The sequence below is a fragment of the Ranitomeya imitator genome, chromosome 6, assembly GCF_032444005.1.
Source record: "Ranitomeya imitator isolate aRanImi1 chromosome 6, aRanImi1.pri, whole genome shotgun sequence".
Taxonomy (NCBI): Eukaryota; Metazoa; Chordata; class Amphibia; order Anura; family Dendrobatidae; genus Ranitomeya; species Ranitomeya imitator.
Genome location: NC_091287.1, coordinates 366,415,678 through 366,438,792, shown reverse-complemented (window position 1 = coordinate 366,438,792; position 23,115 = coordinate 366,415,678). Strand labels below are relative to the sequence as shown.

The following is a 23,115-nucleotide window of genomic DNA, read 5'->3' as shown; positions in this document are numbered from 1 at the left end:
ATTACATGCTCTAGGCATTTATTGCTTTAAATGTTTATGATTTATTGTGGTTTTACAATGTGTCTGAACAAAATGTTGGCTGTGTGTCATTTTTTTATATGCTGTCCAAACTGTTAGGAAACCCTGCCTAATCAACTTTTGCATTAGAAACATGAATATTATGCTCTGAAACATATTTGAAAATGTAGCAAGAGATGAGACTAGAAATTAGTGTATTGATACGTGGAGAATTTACTTTTAGTTGAATTTCCTGAAGTTTGCAGGTCCCTATGTTTTTGAACATTTAGCAACAGGATCGGTTCCAAAAAAAATTGGACACACTGTAGATGAAGTCAAGTGTGGGTTAAAGACATCAGGCATGGCAGTACGACCTTTATCATAATAGTCTGCAGCTATCACATTCTACAGCTGTCACAGCCAATTAAAAAATGGTGCAGCCATTGTAGGCTTCTCCAGCCATAGGGATAGGAGGTCAAAGTTCACAATTCCGCATAGGAGTAGAAAATCATCAACTTGAAAATGGAAGTGATAGTCTCATTCTATGAATAATGATGCAAAGATTCAAGTGACAGTGGAAGAAGGAAGTGATGTAGTTGTATAGTCACTCATTGATTGATTGATTGATTGATTAGAGCTATACTGCAGTAATAGCACCGAATCACAGCATCTTTTTTATTTTACACACACTGTAAACTTGGAAGGTAGTATTAAGCCCCTCAGTGCTCACCTGTATATCTAATTTTGCTACTTAACCAATATACTGAAACCAAGACTTGGGCGTCATAGGGAATATTTCTTCCTTGTCAGACAGGAAAGACTTTTTTTATAAAGCCAAAAGAAAAATCTTCGTCATACATATATTATCATACAACTGTTTTCTCACAATCTGTAAATGCTGTGAAAAATATTTTTACTGTTGAACATTTCCTTGTTGTAGTAGTTCAATATTAGACCAATACACACTACTAAGGATGGGCGGACATGTGGAAGTTTGGGTTCTGGTACCTGACGTGAACTTTTTAGAAAGTTTGATTCGGATACCAGAACAGTACCAGAACTTCCACCAGAACCCGAACCACCTTGAAAATAATGGATACCCTAACTTTTAAGAAAAGACAAAATTCTCTCTCTCTCTTTTCACTCTGTCTCTCTCCACCACAATGTACTTACCCCGAACACTGCACCGGACATCAGTGCAAAGCCTGTGTTTGACGTTCAGAACCAAGCAGTGACAGTCCGGTGCGGACAATGAACATTTCTGTTCAGGTTTGCCAATCTCTACACGCTATCCGAACACTACTGTTGGTGACCATGTACCACTGGTTTTCTTCTAGCCAGATAGATTGAGATCACTTGGACATCAATAACGCTGTTTGAATTAAGAAGTTCAAAACAGTTCAACACATACCTAGGATAAATATGAGTCCTATAGTTCTATATATTTTCCAGTTATTTTGATGTCTTTCAGTGCTGTAATTAACAACAAATGTATTCTGTTTGAATCAAATTTTTGGGGAAAATTTGGCAAAACTGTTGAAATCAAATTTTAAATAATCTGTTCAACTCTAGACAAAAAAGAATATTCCAAGAGGAAGGCCCTACTTGCTTGTCCCTGCCCACTCAGCTAAACTGGCAGATCTATCACTATAAAATCACACAGAGAGGTACCCCTACGTACAGCTGAGTCTCAGGAAATAGCCAAGGACTTGCTTTTTTGAACTAGTCCCTTTATCTTCAGCCAAGCTTTAAAAAATAGCATTTCAAAGTAACACATGCATGTTTGTAGTGCAGCATGACAGGCTCCCTTTAAACTAATTTCCAGGTCACATATCCAGTGTTGTCAGTAGTTTTGCAGGGTGAAAGACAGATACACTGCCTTTAGGGTATGTGCACACGTCAGGATTTCTTGCAGAAATTTCCTGAAGAAAACCGGAAATTTTCTGCAAGAAATACACATTTTTTTTTTTGCATTTTTTTCCCGTTTTTTTTCGCGTTTTTTTAGCATTTTGCAAGCGAAATTAGCTTGCAGAATGCAAAAGTTTTCCAAGTGATCTGTAGCATTGCTTGGAAAACTGACTGACAGGTTGGTGACACTTCTCAAACATAGTGTTTGACAAGTGTGACCAACTTTTTACTATAGATGCTGCCTAGGCAGCATCAATAGAAAAAGATAGAATGTTTAAAAATTATAAAAAAAATAAAAAAAATGGTTATACTTACCTGCAGACAGCCGATCTCCTCAGCGGCGTCCGTTCCTATAGATGGTGTGTGTGTGCAGGACCTTCGATGATGTCGCGGTCACATGAGCGGTCACGCGACCAATCACAAGACGGCGACGTCATCGCAGGTCCTTCACACACACCATCTATAGGAACGGAAGCGGCAGCATGCACCGCTGAGAGGCGGGAAGACTCCAGGGCCATCGAAGGTGAGTATATCACTATTTTTTATTTTAATTCTATTTTTTTACCAATTATATGGTGCCCAGTCTGTGGAGGAGAGTCTCCTCTCCTCCACCCTGGGTACCAACCGCACATAATCTGCTTACTTCCCGCATGGTGTGCACAGCCCCATGCGGAAAATAAGCAGATCAATGCATTCCTAGATGTGCGGAATCCCCGCAATTCCGCAAATTTAATGAACATGTTGCTTTTTTTCCGCAATGTGATTTTTTCGCGGAAAAAAATGCAACATTTGCACAAGAAATGCGCAATACACTGTAAATAATAGGAGGCATATGTAAGTGTTTTTTTCACGGTTTTTTCACGGTTTTATCATGTTTTTATAGCAAAAAAAACGAAAAAAATGCGAAAGATACTGAACGTGTGCACATGGCCTTAAGGTCCAAGCAGATTAGCTTATTAAGGGAATAATGCCAATGGAGGCAAAGCATTAATGGTACTGAGAGCTACCAGGCATTTCTTTGAAAACACAGAGTTTTGTTCATGCCCTTTTAGCAATCATAACTCAAAGCTTGATAATAGTTATACTGCTTTATGCAAACTGTGTTCTTCTTTGAAAAGGGCAATGTGTTTGCCATTTGACATTTACATTTATTTTTGTGCTTTTTAACGTTGTGCATTGAAATTACACTTAGTATAAGTTATATACCATCATCACTGAATTGTTTACTTTGCTATTTATATTTCTTTTAAAAACCATAGTCAGGAACATTTACCACCAATCGAATTAGCATTCAAATGTGCTAAAAAAGCTGAAAAAAATAATGCAAAGTTATAAAGCCAATAATGTCTTTTTTTACTTTGCAATGTTAACATCAGACTGTGTTAGTACATGGAATTATACTGTCCATTTCCAATCACTGGTGTTATATTCATAATAGAGAGTTATATGCACCTGTGGTTCCTGTAAAAATCTGCCCAACTGTTCTTACTTATACCAAGCCTTGTAAACTGTGGATTATGTAAAGTTTTATGCATATTTCCTTTCACATTTCTCTTTAGAACTGGAAGCAGAGGAATGGTGCAAGTCTCTATGTATGGAGTGTTTAGGAACAAGACTTAATGATATAAGCCTTGGTGAACCAGATCTATTAGCTGCTGGAGTACAAAGGGAACAAAATGGTGAGTATCATTATTTTATATCATGATATAATGTAGGAAAGTAACACTCCTAAACTTTGAAACCATTAAAAACCTTAATTTTGCAAAAATATGGATTAATTGTAAAATATTTAGATAAAAACTTTCACCTTTTAGAAGAATGAATGAGCTCTTTAACTTAACTATTGTCACCTACTTTTTGCCAGTTGTTGATGTAAATGCAGAGCAGTGTGGTCAGACATCACACTGACAGGATTGAAACAGTTTATGTTAACCTTTTACAAAAAAAGGAGATTTTTGCCACTCAAATCTTATTGTGCTCTGTCAAAAGCATCTATATATTTTTGTTTTTAGCCTTGGGTGATCCTGTGGAATTAGAGATTTTTTTGGTTACCCAAGTTGATTTCACATTTTGCAAGCACCTTCTTTAACCCCTTAGCGACCGCCAATACGCCTTTTAACGGCGGCCGCTAAGGGTACTTAAACCACAGCGCCGTTAATTAATGGCGCTGTGGAAAAAGTCCATAGCGCCCCCCAGAGGCCGATTTTCTCCGGGGTCTCGGCTGCCGAGGGTAGCCGAGACCCCAGAGAACATGATTCGGGGGGTTTTTAACCCACCCCGCATTTGCGATCGCCGGTAATTAACCGTTTACCGGCGATCGCAAAAAAAAAAAAAAAATAAAATAAACGCAATCTCTTTTTAATTTCTCTGTCCTCCGATGTGATCGCACATCGGAGGACAGAGAAAAGGGGTCCCAGGTGGCCCCCCAATACTCACCTAGCTCCCCCGATGCTCCTCGTGTCTCCCGGTGGGCGCCGCCATCTTCAAAATGGCCGGCACCAGGAGAATCTTTGGGGTCTCGGCTGCCGGGGGTAGCCGAGACCCCAAAGAGCATGATCGGGGTTGGTATTACCGACTCCTGTTTTGCGATCGCCGGTAATTAACTGTTTACCGGCGACCGCAAAAAAAAAAAAAGTAAAGTGTAATTCTCTGTCCTCTGATGTGATCGCACATCAGAGGACAGAGAAATAGGGGGATTCGGGGACCCTAGCATACTCACCTAGGTCCCTGGATCCTCTTGCTGCTCCTCCTGGCCGCCGGCAGAAGAACATGGCGGACGCATGCCCAGTGCGCCCGCCATGTGTCTCCATCTGCCGGCCGGCAGGAGAACAGCAGTTGGGGCTAAAATTAGGGTTAGGGGTAGGGTTAGGGGTAGGGTTAGGGGTAGGGTTAGGGTTAGGGGTAGGGGTAGGGTTAGGGTTAGGGTTAGGGTTAGGGGTAGGGTTAGGGTTAGGGTTAGGGGTAGGGTTAGGGGTAGGGTTAGGGGTAGGGCTAGGGTTAGGGGTAGGGTTAGGGTTAGGGTTGGGGCTAAATTTAGGGTTAGGGTTGGGGCTAAATTTAGGGTTAGGGTTGGGGCTAAATTTAGGGTTAGGCTTCTTTCACACTTACGTCGGTACGGGGCCGTCGCAATGCGTCGGCCCAACATACCGACGCACGTTGTGAAAATTGTGCACAACGTGGGCAGCAGCTGTAGTTTTTCAACGCATCCGCTGCCCAATCTATGTCCTGGGGAGGAGGGGGCGGAGTTACGGCCACGCATGCACGGTCAGAAATGGCGGATGCGACGTACAAAAAAAGTTTCATTGAACGTTTTTTTGTGCCGACGCTCCGCCAAAACACAACTGATCCAGTGCACGACGGACGCGACGTGTGGCCATCCGTCACGATCCGTCGGCAATACAAGTCTATGGGCAAAAAATGCATCCTGCGGGCACATTTGCAGGATCCGTTTCTTGTCCAAAACGACGGATTGCGACGGAATGCCAAACGAAGCAAGTGTGAAAGTAGCCTTAGGGCTAGGGTTAGGGTTGGGGCTAAAGTTAGGGCTAGGGTTGGGGCTAAAGTTAGGGTTAGAGCTGGGATTAGGGTTAGGGTTTGGATTAGGGTTGGTATTAGGGTTAGGGTTGGCATTAGGGTTACGCTTGGGATTAGGGTTAGGTTTGGGATTAGGGTTAAGGTTAGGGTTGTGATTAGGGGTGTATTGGGATTAGGGTTAGGTTTTAGGTTAGGGTTGAGATTAGGATTAGGGGTGTGTTGGATTTAGGGTTTTGATTAGGGTTATGGTTAGGGTTGACATTAGGGTTGTTTTGGGGTAAGGGTTGTGATTATGGTTAGGGTTAGTGATTAGGATTATGGATCAGGTTGGGATTAGGGTTAGGGGTGTGTTGGGGTTAGGGTTGGAGCTAGAATTGGGGGGTTTCCACTGTTTAGGTACATCAGGGGGTCTCCAAACATGACAGCCAATTTTGCGCTCAAAAAGTCAAATGGTGCTCCCTCCCTTCTGAGCTCTGCCGTGCGCCCAAACAGTGGGTTACCCCCACATATGGGGCATCAGCGTACTCGGGATAAATTGGACAACAACTTCTGGGGTCCAATTAATCTTGTTACCCTTGTGAAAATAAAAACTTGGGGGCTACAAAATCTTTTTTATAAGAAAAAAAAAAATTTTTTTATTTTCACGACTCTGCATTCTAAACTTCTGTGAAGCACTTGGGCATTCAAAGTTCTCACCACACATCTAGATAAGTTCCTTGAGGGGTCTAGTTTCCAAAATGGGGTCACTTGTGGGGGGTTACTACAGTTTAGGTACATCAGGGGCTCTGCAATCGCAACATAATGCCCACAGACCATTCTATTAAAGTCTGCATTCCAAAAAGGCGCTCCTTCCCTTCCGAGCTCTGCCGTGCGCCCAAACAGTGGTTTACCCCCACATATGGCACATCAGCGTACTCGGGATAAATTGGACAACAACTATTGCAGTCCAATTTCTCCTGTTACGCTTGTGAAAATAAAAACTTGGGGGCTACAATATCTTTTTTGTGGAAAAAATTTTTTTTTTATTTTCACGACTCTGCATTCTAAACTTCTGTGAAGCACTTGGGCATTCAAAGTTCTCACCACACATCTAGATAAGTTCCTTGGGGGGTCTAGTTTCCAAAATGGGGTCACTTGTCAGGGGTTACTACAGTTTAGGTACATCAGGGGCTCTGCAATCGCAACATAATGCCCACAGACCATTCTATCAAAGTCTGCATTCCAAAAAGGCGCTCCTTCCCTTCCGAGCTCTGCCGTGCGCCCAAACAGTGGTTTACCCCCACATATGGCACATCAGCGTACTCGGGATAAATTGGACAACAACTATTGCAGTCCAATTTCTCCTGTTACCCTTGTGAAAATAAAAACTTGGGGGCTACAATATCTTTTTTGTGGAAAAAAAAATATTTTTTATTTTCATGACTCTGCATTCTAAACTTCTGTGAAGCACTTGGGCATTCAAAGTTCTCACCACACATCTAGATAAGTTCCTTGGGGGGTCTAGTTTCCAAAATGGGGTCACTTATGGAGGGTTTCTACTGGTTAGGTACATCAGGGGCTCTGCAAACGCAACATAATACCCGCAGACCATTCTATCAAAGTCTGCATTCCAAAACGGCGCTCCTTCCTTCCGAGCTCTGCTGTGCGCCCAAACAGTGGTTTACCCCCACATATGGGGTACCAGCATACTCAGGACAAATTGGACAACAACTTTTGGGGTCCAATTTCTCTTGTTACCCTTGTGAAAATAAAAACTTGGGGGCTAAAAAATCTTTTTTGTGGAAAAAAAAAATATTTTTTATTTTCACGGCTCTGCATTATAAACTTCTGTGAAGCACTTGGGCATTCAAGGTTCTCACCACACATCTAGATAAGTTCCATGGGGGGTCTAGTTTCCAAAATGGGGTCACTTGTGGGGGATTTCTACTGTTTAAGCACATCAGGGGCTCTCCAAACGCGACATGGCGTCCGATCTCAATTCCAGCCAATTCTACATTGAAAAAGTAAAACGGCACTCTTTCTCTTCCAAGCTCTGCGGTGCGCCCAAACAGTGGTTTACCCCCACATATTGGCTATCAACAAACTCAGGAGAAATAGCACAACAACTTTAGTGGTCTAATTTCTCCTGTTACCCTTGTGAAAATAAAAATTTGTGGGCAAAAATATCATTTTTGTAGAAAAAATGCAATTTTTTTTTTTCACGGCTCTAAGTTATAAACTTCTGTGAAGCACATGGGGGTTCAAAGTGCTCGCCACACATCTAGCTAAGTTCCTTAAGGGGTCTAGTTTCCAAAATGGTGTCACTTGTGGGGGGTTTCCACTGTTTAGGCACATCAGGGGCTCTCCAAACGCGACATGGCGTCCAATCTCAATTCCAGCCAATTCTACATTGAAAAAGTAAAACGGCACTCCTTCTCTTCCAAGCTCTGCGGTGCGCCCTAACAGTTGTTTACCCACACATATTGGGTATCAGTGTACTCAGGAGAAATTGCACAACAACTTTTGTGGTCTAATTTCTCCTGTTACCCTTGTGAAAATAAAAATTTGTGGGCAAAAAGATCATTTTTGTAGAAAAAATGCGATTTTTTTTTTCACGGCTCTACGTTATAAACTTCTGTGAAGCACATGGGGGTTCAAAGTGCTCGCCACACATCTAGCTAAGTTCCTTAAGGGGTCTAGTTTCCAAAATGGTGTCACTTGTGGGGGGTTTCCACTGTTTAGGCACATCAGGGGCTCTCCAAACGCGACATGGCGTCCAATCTCAATTCCAGCCAATTCTGCATTGAAAAAGTCAAACGGCGCTCCTTCATTTCTAAGTTCTGTGGTGCGCCCAAAAAGTTGTTTACCCCCACATATGGGGTATTGGCGTATTCAGGAGAAATTGCATAACAAAATGTATGGTTACATTTCTGTTTTTACACTTGTGAAAATAAAAAAAATGGTTCTGAATTAAGATGTTTGCAAAAAAAAGTTAAATGTTAATTTTTTCCTTCCACATTGTTTCAGTTCCTGTGAAGCACGTAAAGGGTTAATAAACTTCTTGAATGTGGTTTTGAGAACCTTGAGGGGTGTAGTTTTTAGAATGGTGTCACACTTGGTTATTTTCTATCATATAGACCCCTCAAAATGACTTGAAATGTGATGTGGTCCCTAAAAAAAAAATGGTGTTGTAAAAATGAGAAATTGCTGGTCAACTTTTAACCCTTATAACTCCCTAACAAAAAAAATTTTTGTTTCCAAAATTGTGCTGATGTAAAGTAGACATGTGGGAAATGTTATTTATTAACTATTTTTCGTGACATATCTCTCTGATTTAAGGGCATAAAAATACAAAGTTTGAAAATTGCTAAATTTTAAAAATTTTCGCCATATTTTGGTTTTTTTCATAAATAATCGCAAGTAATATCGAAGAAATGTTACCACTATCATGAAGTACAATATGTCACGAAAAAACAGTCTTAGAATCTGCGGGATCCGTTGAAGCGTTCCAGAGTTATAACCTCATGAAGTGACAGTGGTCAGAATTGCAAAAATTGGCCTGGTCATTAAGTACCAAATTGGCTCTGTCACTAAGGGGTTAAGTACATTTATACCTGGTTCACGTCTAAGTATGAAAGAATACGAATTATTGTGTACAGCTAGAAATGCTTGTAATGTATGATATGCATAAAAATATGCTGTGATGATGGTATTTTCTACCACGTGAGGCCAGGTGCAGCAACTGAAGTTTGATAAATTTGTGATAAGTTAGGAATTCCCCACAGATAATTACTTTTGAGGAAATAACACTCAACTCCGAGTCAGTTGGGCTCAACAGGATGACACTGATAGAGCTGCCACACATTAGCAACAAGATTTGCTATGTGTCCTTGTAAGAGTTAGTGCACCGAGTTACTGGTGACCCAGCTAGCATTGCAATGTACACCTAAACCCATGGTAATTTGAGTCCATAAAAGCCTATTGTCTCCTGCCTGTAGAGAATAGACACTCCCCGTCTGCCTGATAGGAGCAGAAAGTGCCTGCATCACAGCTATCTGTGAATAGTATTATGGCTGCGAAAAAAGCAAATCTAAATAAATCTAATTGGAAAATATCCAACAAATCCCACCAATATTAGAGGAACATAGCTGTAGTAGGAATTAAAACATAACCTTTAATGTGTACAAGGTAAAAATATTAACAACGACAAAAAACAAATAATGTCACCCCAAAGAAATAAACTGGTACTAAATGGTGTAGCCTGTATGATAAAACACCATTTATGGGTGATACCAAAATAAAGTGTTCATGAGAACAGCCGTAACACATACAGTGTGCTGTCCCACGCTGCCAAGATACCTCTAGTTATTAACATAAGCACACATGGGTGCAAAAAATGTTTAGCCAGGTAAACTTGTTTGTAAAGGTATTGGCAGGTATCAAAGACAGATTATAAAACATGTGGGAGGGGATAAGGCAACAAAAGTGGACATCATGCAACAACAAAGGTATTTAAAACAGGAATGATCTCACCAATTGCCATAGATGAAGTAGGTGAAGCCCACAATTCACTGGAGTGGAAAAGTCCATATATCAGCGATGTCGGGAGACAATGCCCTGTCAATCCCTGAGGGGCTATTCATAAACCTACAATAAACCAGACTCCCGCCCTTACAAGGGCAGTCCACATCTACCCCTGGACAATATCATGCCCTGCACTCTCCCTATTGGAATGTCCCGACGCGTTTCTTCGCAGGCTGATTCATCAGGGGACTTGCCTGCCTGGGAGATAAAGTGCAAGAGTGCTTAGAAAAAAAGGACATAAGGACCTGCCACCCTCCATGTAACACTGAGGAGCTGGGCAGGTCCTTATGTCCTTTTTTCTAAGCACTCGTGCACTTTATCTCCCAGGCAGGCAAGTCCCCCGATGAATCGGCCTGCGAAGAAACGCGTGGGACAGCACACTGTATGTGTTATGGCTGTTCTCATGAACACTTTATTTTGGTATCACCCATAAATGGTGTTTTATCATACAGGCTACACCATTTAGTACCAGTTTATTTCTTTGGGGTGACATTATTTGTTTTTAGTATTATGGCTGCTCAATGTTTATGGTGTGCTACCCTACAGTGGAGCAAAGCAGGAAGCACCAGCTTGCACTGGCTTCTCGTAGATAGCCTAGGTGAATAAGACCAATCCACCAGCAAAACAGAATATCTCTATTACTGAGAGAATGTGAAGACCTCTCTCACAGTTGGAAGTGTTGAAGCTTATTCCTGTGGGTGAAGGGTGCTTTTGCCAGATAGGCAAAGATTTGAAGCCAAACAGGAGAAGTTTAGGCACAGTAAAGGGATAGAAAGAGGTTTACGCCTTAATTGAAGGATTGCAAAACACCAGAGGAAGTCTGCATGCTTATTGCTGTTTCAAGCAGTGAGGATAAAAGAGTGCTGGTCTAGAATAAAAATGACACTCAGCAACAGCCAGATGAGCTGCTTAAGAGTATACCAGTAAACTTTGTAAAGTAGCATAAAAAAAATTCAATAGTGATAAGGTGTTATCCGAGCATGCTCATTTCCTAATTGAGTATTTTGATGTGCTCGAAAAGTATCCCCTCGTCATGGAGGCTGCATTTGTCACTATTTTTTGACAGCAGCAGAAGTACATGCAGAGATTTCCTGTTTGATAGGCAATCCCTACATATGTTGTAGCTGTCGAACAACTGCGAGACATGAGGAGCTCCCGCTACGGCCGTGGGGTACTCAGGCTGGGTCAGACGGTTCTTAAAGGGATGTGTCATGGCAGCAGTGACCCAGTCCAAGGCACTGGGCATCCAATAAAAGTCATTTTGAAATTAAAGGGGAATAAAGTTTATGGGGGATTATTGTTTGTGACGCCACCCGTGGTACTCGGTCAATATGGTAGTTAAGATGTTTCAGCTCTCCACGGGCAGAGCTAGTCCCCAGGGCAGATATAGGTGTTGATTGTGATGATGGTGGTTGTGTTAGTTGTAGTGTAGGGCAAGTGACGCAGGAATAATTCAGAGGACACAGCTGGGTGCAGTTTTCAACACTTTACTCACAGTTCTGCAGATTACTGTCTCCAGCTGTGTGCTGTGTCCTCCGGGTCGGTGGTCCAGCCAACCCCCAGATGATTTGGGGTAAACTTCTCCAGGACTCCTCTTATGTTCCTTTCCAGGCTGTCTCACTGTACTGGCTCCCACCTCTCCTGCCCTGCACCTTCACACATAGTGCCCTAAGCCAGCAGCCTCAGATCTTGTCGGGTGACGCAGCTCTAGTCCCCTGGGTCCTATATGGCTGCCTTTTCAGCAAATATTTGTGGATGTGCCTGAGGCACATACAGATACCACAGCCTCCAGCTGGCTAGCTGAGCCTTGTAGTTCTCCACTAGTCTTGGGGGCCGGTTGCCCACTGTAACCTGGTCCCTCCACCTGGCGATGGTCAGTGTGGATGCAGGCCCCAGAGGTGGATTGCTCACTATCCGTGCCCCTAGGACATCTTCTTCTTCCTGGAGCATCCCTCCCCTCACTCTTCTTTCTCTAGCTCCCTCTGACAGGGAGCTCATTTTTGCACGTCTCACTCCATTCAGCTCCTCTCAGCATCTCCTTCACTTTGCCTCCTAATTAGCTCCTCCACTAACTACTGGCTCCACCCACAGCTTCTACCTAGTTGCCTTTTCCAGACTGGGATGAGGCCATTGTCCCATAGGTTACGCCCAGGTGCCCTGTCTGGAGTGGTGAGGTGTTGGATACTGGTGTTAGAGTCCTGGGTAGTGTGCCCTCCTTACCTGAGAGTGGGACACCACACCTCTGGATGAGGTGCAGTACCTCTGTGGCAACTGAACCCTCAGGGGCACCACACATGCAACTTTGGCGACCCGAGCATTTTCTTTGGGCACACTGAAAATACTCAAATAGGACACGAGCATGCTTGGGTAATACCTTATGTGAGCACGTTCACTCATCACTACAAGCCAACTGTTTATCTTTACATCTTCATCATCCATCCATACACAGCACTGGCAAAAATTTATTTGTATTTTTTTTCTAAAAAGGAGAAATGGTCAAAATTAAAAAAACTCAATGCTTTCAGACCTCAAATAATGCAAAGAAAACAAGTTTACAATCATTTAGAAATAACAATACTCATGTTTTAACTCAGAAAGAGTTCAGAAATCAATATTTTGTGGAATAACCATGATTTTTAATCACAGCTTTCATGTGTCTTTCACACTGCTTCTGGCGCAAAAAATTAAGCAGTTCTTTGTTTGATGGCTTGTGACTATCCATCATTCTCTTGATTACATTCTAGAGGTTTTCAATGGGGTTCAGGTCTGGAGATTGGGCTGCCCCTGACAGAATTTTGATGTGGTGGTCTCTTAATTTTTGCCAGAGCTGTATAAGCTCCATTTGTAACCACTAAGCGCATTGTTGTTTAAGTGACTCTGTCACCACGATGGATGTTCAGTTTTTGCAATTAAAGATATCTTAAATGGTCTCCAGTGTGTATAAAAAACATTCAAGGTTTATGGAGAAAAAGCTCCATGTTTCAGGGCGTGGTCGAAAGTGTGAAACTCTACACTGGAATATGTAAATCTTATTTGCAGTAAGTGGAAAAAGAAACACTAAGCTGTATCAGTTATGTCAACAGTAATCCAAGCTATCACAAAAATCCAGCATCCATAAAACGTATAAAGGGTAACTATAACCTTTAATCCATCTTAATTAAAAGCATGAAAAAAGTGCACAATTAAAAATTCCAGCAGTATTGTGCGTTTCAGTTATAAAGACACTTTTTCATAGCAAATTCACAATAGACAGACACCGGCTTTTAACCAAGAATGAGAAAGGTGTGGTTCACACACTAGACTTACTACAATGATATAATCAGAAAAGGGAAAAAAAGCATATTTAATCTCAAACAAGTGAACCAATATATAAATATATAAATATTATTAATAGCTGTTGTTTAACTCAACAAGTCTACCAGTATCTAGTTTCAGTATCTGAAAAGCTTTGGTAAGAACAATTTGGCACACCAGTCTCCAAACCTCTTGGGTCTATTCACCCTTTAGATATCATATACTTTTAAATTACTCACAGTACACAACAGTACTGTGCAAATGTTTTAGGCAGGGATGAAAAAATGCTGCAAACTATAATGCTATCAAAAATAGTCATGTTAATAGTTTATTTTATCAACTAAAAAATTCCAAATGATAGAACAAAAGATAAATCTAAATGAAATCAGTTCTTGGTTTACCACTCTTTGCCTTCAAAACAGCATAAATTATTTTACATACAATTTCACGCTGTTTTTGAAGGAACTCATCAAGGAAGTTTTTCACGGACCCTACTCTGTGGTGTCACTAATTCGTCTCATGTCCGCTCTCACACGTCACTCTCAGTCCAGCATTCAACGTCTGTCCTATGCTGTAATGGATGCATAAATCACACACTGACCCAGGCCACACACCCGCTCATACACACTGCCACCACTCACCGAATACATGGGCGATGAGTCCCGGACTATTAATAATAATATTGTCTATCAGTCATAAGGTTTACACACCTTAGGCTATGGATTCTTTTACAACATTCAAGGTTCAACTTGTTAAAGTTTAATACTTTAATACAAAAGAGGTTCAGTGCTTAAAATAGGAAAAAGGTATAAAAATATGATAATAAAAAGCACATACAACTTATGCAAAACAGTATAAAGTAAACAGGAGGAACTTACAGAAATTATCTAACTGGTAGTTTGCTTTCTGCTCCCTGAGGGTAGGACGAATGTAGATTGGAGCACGCCAGCTTCTCATGCTGCCCCCATTATTTGAACACGTGTCTCTGTATACCGCTGTAATTTATAGCTTTGGTCTGGAGGTCAGGTTTCTAGACTGCCTCCTTAGGTTAATATCATAATTGCTGGCTTTTGATTGGGCCACGGCAGCGCTACCAATGAATATATTATTTTCTCTTGAGACACCCTGTGTAAAGGTTCTCATGGATAGATACCATCAGGCTGCAATTAACATCTCCCCTCCAAGATCTAGGAGGTGCCAAATGTTACCTTTCTTCTTGGCTTCCAATAGGACTCCCTGGTGAGATTGGGGACAGAGTCTACTTGTCTCAGAGAAGTACATATTAACACCTAGGTGCAACCTGCAGCTTTTCAAGACAGATGTTACATTATTGCCAGTGACACAATAAATCTATACTACATAGTCCACTGCATGCATATATACCGTGTATATATATATATATGTATATATATATATATAGTAGCGTTTCACCCATTACATGTCTTGGGGACACTCGCTTGGCAGCAGAATAATCATAGACAGGCACGGTATTTCACATAAACAGTCCATGTGGTTTATTATACTCTCAGCATAAACCACTGTAGGCCATGTTACATATCACAGACCTCACATAGTCCTTTACTTCATCATATATGGCTTTACAAATCATTCATTATTCAAGCCTGTATCTCTCCAGTCACTGGGTGACTGCACAGTTCAGCAACTGTCCTATGTTAGCGCACACAGTTCTTTTCCCCATACCAGGAGTTACCTCTTAGGAGCTCCTGCTCCACAGGTTGACTCCATGTCAGTCGCTTCGCCAGCACAGAAGTCGTCCCAGGCTCTGTAGGTATACAGTCTCTAGGTGCTTCCATGACGTCTCCACTCCAAGGAGACTCCAACACTGACCATCCAGGACCTACAGCACACAGGCCACTCAGTGCCAAAGCCCAACCATGTGCTATTCAGGAATTCCCAGGATTTCCAACACAAGCTTCCAGGGTATTGCACTTGGACCACTCAGATCCAAACATAGGAAAATGGATCCATACACAGGAACATGTGACCCACACCCTGGTCACATTATATACCTTTTAACCACTCCCCTGGGTGGGAGTGTGGATGTGTGGCTAGTTTGTCCCGCCCATCTCACATAACTAGCCTAGTAAGTCTCCCTTCATAACTATACAAACTCTTGAGGGACTACAGGTCCCAGAACAACAACATTGCATCAGACTTACCACGCAGACTCCCTCTGCGACACATATCAGCCATTCACAACTCTGCCAGTCACTGTTTTATCACATTTATGCCTCCAAGCACATCTTGAAGCGCACACACAGCGCCCCCTGGCTGTAACGTGGGTCACTGCACCACAATATATACACACACATATTTCACCACAAAGTTCTTCAAAAATTTTGGAGAACTAGCTACAGATCTTCAGTAGATGTAGGCTTACATATATCCTTCTATCTTGTCATTAACAGAGATTGGATGATTTTGAGATCAAAGCTAGATAAGGCAGTATCATTACTTCTGGGAATTGTTGATTTTATTTACACTATAGATAGTTCTAAATAACATTGGCTATATATGTGGGTCATTGTGTTGTTGACTAATTTATTTGGAGCCATTCAGATGCCTTCTTTATGGTATTGCTTGATAGATAAATAAGCTGCCTTTATTGAGGACATTATTGAAATGGGCTAAATCCCCAACTGCATTAGTTGAAATGCAGTCCCAAACTTGCATAGAACCTCCACCGTGCTTCATTATTACCTGCAAACACTCATTATTGTACAGCTCTTCAGCACTTCGGCAAATAAGCTACATTCTGTCACAGACAAATTTTGACTCATCAGTCCAGAGCACCTACAAATTTCTTCTGCGGCAGGAAAATATACAGTCAATGACACTAAGATCTATCTTTAGTGTAAAGAAAAACAAAGAGTCTTGGAAATGATGATTTGACACTCGCAAAGCCCTAAATCTCAAGTCTATGTTGAATTACTTGAAGAGACAGAAGGATTTGCACTAGCCTACATCAACAGAATATCCGTGGTTTGTTCTCAAAGAGCTTTGTAACAATCATTTTGCCAAGTTCCTTCAAACATTGTGTGTACATTGATCTGATTCATATTTATCTGTTGTGCATTCATTTAGCAGTACGTTAATTAATAATAATAAATTATTAACATTTCAATTTCTGAAAGCATTCTCATTTTGTAGCAGTGAAAATTCCCACTAAAGGTCAACACCATTTTACCCAGTAACAACCCTACAGCAATTTTGTGCTACTGTAACTTTAGCTTAGTGCCATATGGGCTAATTTATTCAAGTGGAAGTGAATTCTAATAGAATTTTCCAAGTATCTGTATTTTCAAGAATACTACATAAAAAACATAAAAACAGACTAGAGCCTCCTAACAGAATGAAGCAAGTGTGAACAGATGAAAGCTGCTATAACTGGAAAACATACAAACAAAAGAATGCAGCTGTGCTCTGTAAATACAGTACTAACATGATTTTCTCCAGAATATTGAGTTTTTTGTTGCTTGCTCCCCTGCAATTCAGCAAAATGATGGCAAGCTGACTGACATTTTACTGAATCATAGAGGGTGGGCAAAAGGTGAAAAAAACTGCCTATCACCTGACTATCTGTCTCTACTACTTATGCACACCATGATACACTAAATACCCTTAAATAAACAAATAAAAAGCTGGGCAAACTCAATGAGAATATTAGCCATAAAACTTCTTTATTACAATTTTTCATTAAATCTACTATATAAAGCTGAATGTGTGTATGTGTGTGTGTGTGTGTGTGTGTGTGTGTGTGTGTGTGTGTGTGTGTGTGTGTGTGTGTATGTGTGTATGTATGTCCGGGATTGGCATCTGCACCGTCGCAGCTACAGCCACAAAATTTTGCACAGTCACACGTCTGGACCCCGAGAGCGTCATAGGCTATATTGTGAGGCGAAATTTTAACCCCACGCGTTCCAATTCACCAAACAATTTTGCCCCTATCTACATAATGGGGAAAAAAGTGAAAGGAAAAGTGTTGGAGGCGTCGCAGCTACAGAAACAAAATTTTGCACAGTCACACGTCTGGACCCTGAGAGCACATTTCAAAAACCTGACCTGCACATCCAAACATAGACTGAGTGTGAACAGGTGCTGAACCCAGAGTCGCCAACTCGTATATAGTTAAATAAATAGGGCAGCACACTGCAGCGCCAAAACATGCAAACTTGAAAACACGAAATTTGAACTGCATTACTGCACTAGAAATATGAAAAATGAGAGCTTTTAGCGCACAAAAATGGCCAATTTTATGTGTACCTCGTAGCCACTTTACGGCATCTCTCTTATACGAGGTCCTACGCTTGACCTACCTCACTGAGAATAAACGTCTCCATCTGAATGGGTACATGTGAAACCTCTTCTTGGACTCAAATTCTCTCTCTCTGTGGAGGGGTATTGGACCTACTATAATTAAAACACCTGAAGCTAGGAGGCGGGGAGTGCACGATCAGAAGGCTAGAGAATACATTTCAAAAACCTGACCTGCACATCCAAACATAGACTGAGTGTGAACAGGTGCTGAACCCAGAGTCGCCAACTCGTATATAGTTAAATAAATAGGGCAGCACACTGCAGCACCAAAACAAGCAAACTTGAAAACACGAAATTTGAACTGCATTACTGCACTAGAAATATGAAAAATGAGAGCTTTTAGCGCACAAAAATGGCCAATTTTATGTGTACCTCGTAGCCACTTTACGGCATCTCTCTTATACGAGGTCCTACGCTTGACCTACCTCACTGAGAATAAACGTCTCTATCTGAATGGGTACATGTGAAACCTCTTCTTGGACTCAAATTCTCTCTCTCTGTGGAGGGGTATTGGACCTACTATAATTAAAACACCTGAAGCTAGGAGGCGGGGAGTGCACGATCAGAAGGCTAGAGAATACATTTCAAAAACCTGACCTGCACATCCAAACATAGACTGAGTGTGAACAGGTGCTGAACCCAGAGTCGCCAACTCGTATATAGTTAAATAAATAGGGCAGCACACTGCAGCGCCAAAACATGTAAACTTGAAAACACGAAATTTGAACTGCATTACTGCACTAGAAATATGAAAAATGAGAGCTTTTAGCGCACAAAAATGGCCAATTTTATGACATAAAATTGGCCATTTTTGTGCGCTAAAAGCTCTCATTTTTCATATGGAGACGTTCAGATGGAGACGTTTATTCTCAGTGAGGTAGGTCAAGCGTAGGACCTCGTATAAGAGAGATGCCGTAAAGTGGCTACGAGGTACACATAAAATTGGCCATTTTTGTGCGCTAAAAGCTCTCATTTTTCATATTTCTAGTGCAGTAATGCAGTTCAAATTTCGTGTTTTCAAGTTTGCATGTTTTGGCGCTGCAGTGTGCTGCCCTATTTATTTAACTATATACGAGTTGGCGACTCTGGGTTCAGCACCTGTTCACACTCAGTCTATGTTTGGATGTGCAGGTCAGGTTTTTGAAATGTATTCTCTAGCCTTCTGATCGTGCACTCCCCGCCTCCTAGCTTCAGGTGTTTTAATTATAGTAGGTCCAATACCCCTCCACAGAGAGAGAGAATTTGAGTCCAAGAAGAGGTTTCACATGTACCCATTCAGATGGAGACGTTTATTCTCAGTGAGGTAGGTCAAGCGTAGGACCTCGTATAAGAGAGATGCCGTAAAGTGGCTACGAGGTACACATAAAATTGGCCATTTTTGTGCGCTAAAAGCTCTCATTTTTCATATTTCTAGTGAAGTAATGCAGTTCAAATTTCGTGTTTTCAAGTTTGCATGTTTTGGCGCTGCAGTGTGCTGCCCTATTTATTTAATTGGACCCTGAGAGCGTCATAGGCTACGTTGTGAGGTGAAATTTTAACCCCGCGCGTTCCAATTCACCAAACAATTTTGCCCCTATCTACGAAATGGGGAAAAAGTGAAAGGAAAAGTGTTGGAGGCGTTGCAGCTACAGCCACAAAATTTTGCACAGTCACATGTCTGGACCCCGAGAGCGTCATAGGCTATATTGTGAGGCGAAATTTTAACCCCGCGCGTTCCAATTCACCAAACAATTTTGCCCCTATCTACATAATGGGGAAAAAAGTGAAAGGAAAAGTGTTGGAGGCGTCGCAGCTACAGAAACAAAATTTTGCACAGTCACATGTCTGGACCCTGAGAGCGTCATAGGCTTCGTTGTGAGGTGAAATTTTAACCCCGCGCGTTCCAATTCACCAAACAATTTTGCCCCTATCTACATAATGGGGAAAAGTGAAAGGAAAAGTGTTGGAGGCGTCGCAGCTACAGCCACAAAATTTTGCACAGTCACATGTCTGGACCCCGAGAGCGTCATAGGCTATATTGTGAGGCAAAATTTTAACCCCGCGCGTTCCAATTCACCAAACAATTTTGCCCCTATCTACATAATGGGGAAAAAAGTGAAAGGAAAAGTGTTGGAAGCGTCGCAGCTACAGCAACAAAATTTTGCACAGTCACACGTCTGGACCCCGAGAGCGTCATAGGCTATGTTGTGAGGTGAAATATTAACCCCGCGCTTTCCAATTCACCAAACAATTTTGCCCCTATCTACATAATGGGGAAAAAGTGAAAGGAAAAGTGTTGGAAGCGTCGCAGCTACAGCAACAAAATTTTGCACAGTCACACGTCTGGACCCCGAGAGCGTCATAGGCTATGTTGTGAGGTGAAATTTTAACCCCGCGCTTTCCAATTCACCAAACAATTTTGCCCCTATCTACATAATGGGAAAAAATGAAAGGAAAAGTGTAGGAGGCAAATTGACAGCTGCCAGATGTGAACAAGGGGGACTTAAAGAATGAGAGCGATGGCGCCAAAGAGTATATACCGTACAGTTGCTAAGGTGGGGCCTCGACATGGGATACTCACCACACACGGGGATTTGAACACACACACAAAATGCGCCACACACTACCACGTGCTTGAACACATATTACCCTCAGCACACATTTCACCACAAATACACCAACCTCGCCACATAAATGTCAAAACACAAAAGTCGCCACTCAAAACTCGCCACGCGCAGAACTCGCCACATGCAAAAACTAGGCTCTTGCAAAACTCGCCACAAGTGCAAAATTCTCCTCATGAAAAACTCGCCACACGCAAAACTTGCACACGCGGAAAAATTGCCACATGCACAAAAGTTGCAACACATGCAAAAGTTGCCTCACACAAAACTTGCACATACTCAAAAGGCACCACACATAACACTCGCAACGCGCAAAACTCGCCATGCGCAAAACTTGCTGCACACAACTTGCTACACTAACCTGTCACATGCAACTCGACACACAAAAAGTTGCTACACGCATGTTGCTACACAAAACTCATCTCACAAAAGTCGCTACATGCATGTCGCCACACGCAACTCAGCACACACAACTTGACAAACAAAACTCGCCCTAAAACACACACAAGTCTGGTATTATCCTTCAAAAATAAAAATATGATTAATAAGCAGACAAACTACAACAATTGCACCATATAGGAAATATGGCAGCTGTCAGTCACATGACCTGTCTATTATGTGTATGTGTGAGCTAATATATACTGCCAGGGGGAGGGCTTCCTGTTGGCTGGGGATTTATCAGGCTGCCAATTTAGCTTACAAATACTGAGGTAAAAATACTGAGCAAATAACGTGTGAACGAGGTCTAATACAGGAGGAGATGACACACAGGTATATACTATATACAGGGGAGATGACACACAGATATATACTATATACAGGAGAGATGACACACAGGTATATACTATATAGAGGAGGAGATGACATATAAGTACATATATATATACAGGAGGAGATGACATACAGGTATATACTATATACAGGAGGAGATGACATACAGGTATATGCTATATATAGAAGATGACATGCAGGTATATACTATATGCAGGAGTAGATGACACTCAGATATATACTATATACAGGGGAGATGACACACAGGTATATACTATATACAGGAGGAGATGACATACAGGTATATGCTATATATAGAAGATGACATGCAGGTATATACTATATGCAGGAGGAGATGACACTCAGATATATACTATATACAGGGGAGATGACACACAGGTATATACTATATACAGGAGGAGATGACATACAGGTATATACTATATATAGAAGGAGATGACATTCAGGTATATACTATATATAGGGGAGATGACACACAGCAGGTATATACTATATACAGGGGAGATGACACACAGGTATATACTATATACAGGAGATGACATACAGATGTATACTATATATAAGGGAGATGACAAACATGTATATACTGAGGTGATGAGGTGAAAATGAGAGGTGTGAGGTGAAAATGAAAAGGTGTGAGTGCAAAATGAGAGGAGTGAGGAAAAATAGTGGAGTGATCAGAAAATGACAGATGTGAGGTTGAAATGACAAGTGTTAGGGGGGAATGAGAGGAGTGAGGGAGAAAATGAGAGGTGTGAGGGAGAAAATGAGAGATGTGAGGGGGAAAATGAAAGATGTGATTGGGAAAATGAGAGGCGTGATGGGAAAATAAGAGAAGTGAGGTTCTATAACTAACCACAGATATTTACTATGCCCAGGCAACGCCGGGCTCTTCAGCTAGTAGATATCATATAAGCAAATGTGTAAAGCGCACGGCAGCTGTCTGGCAATGGTGCAGCGATCAATACAGAGTAATACTACACACAATACTTGATTGCTAAAAGTATATGTGCCTCCATTAAATGACAACAGGGTACTAAAGATAAGTTACTCTTCAAGTGAGTCAGTATAGGCACAAAAGATAGATTAAGTAACAAAGTGAATTTCCTGGTAAGTTATGCCCGCGACCGAGGATCAACTACACTAAATTACAAGTAAGTTCACTTTGTTACTTAATCTATCTTTATTACCAGTGCCTACATTTGGATGAACTATAAGACACAAAAGCTCACATATACACTATATGATGGCCCACACAGTAGTCTCCACATTGTGTGATGCCCCCTCAGTCAAATACTATTAAAATTGAAAAAAAAGCATTATACACTCAACTCACTAAACCCCAGATTATTGTGAGTCCTCAGGCAAGAGTGTCAAGTTTTGGGCAGACCAATGCAGTGAAACACTGGGATCATCAGAGTACCAGTGTGTGTTGTGACAGACACACAGATTGGGTCCAGGGAATGAATGCTAGGGGGAGTGAATGGGGAGACAGCAGTAACTAAGAGAGCGAGCTGCACTAACAGGACCTGAGACACATGATCACAGGGGGAGTGGCTGGAGAAGGAGCTTAGCTCTGTGCAAGGGAGAGCGAGAGTGGTCAGACAAGTCGGGTACAATAGAGAGAGGGCAACGCAACGCAGTATCCAAGGGCACAGACTAAAGAATGGTCAAATACAAACCAAAGTCAGAAAAGCCAGACAGGAATGCAGTAAACAAGGGCACAGACAAGGAGAGCAGTCAGAGAGCAAGCCAGGGATCAGAACTAGAGAAATAGCAGAGGTACAGAGTGCAGACACAAAACGAGGGACTAGCCGGATCATACACTAGACAAGCACATGAGAACAAACAGTATACACTGGTATAGCAAGGTCAGCTGCTCAGCTGAGGAGAGACCTATCACTGACAAACCCCCCACAGGAGAGCAGGTTAATATAGCCCTTCCCAAACCAAAAGGAGGCCAGCACAGTTAACTCCGTACAGCTCAGGATGGGGAAAGGAATTCCTGTCCAGAGCCATGACACAATAAAAACTGCATGTGACTGGATCAAAGTACAGTGCCTGTGTGAACGCTATCTAATGCTTA

The 23,115-nt window shown here is 41.8% G+C and overlaps 1 protein-coding gene across 1 annotated transcript in view; it reads left to right on the top strand.

Moving 5' to 3' along the window:
- The window catches only part of DOK6 (docking protein 6), a 1,072,099-nt gene that overhangs the window by 693,265 nt on the left and 355,719 nt on the right, over window positions 1-23,115 (top strand). The window contains exon 4 of the mRNA XM_069730985.1: window positions 3,465-3,584. Within this exon, the coding sequence (XP_069587086.1) occupies window positions 3,465-3,584 (120 nt within the window). The remainder of the gene's footprint in view (window positions 1-3,464; window positions 3,585-23,115) is intronic.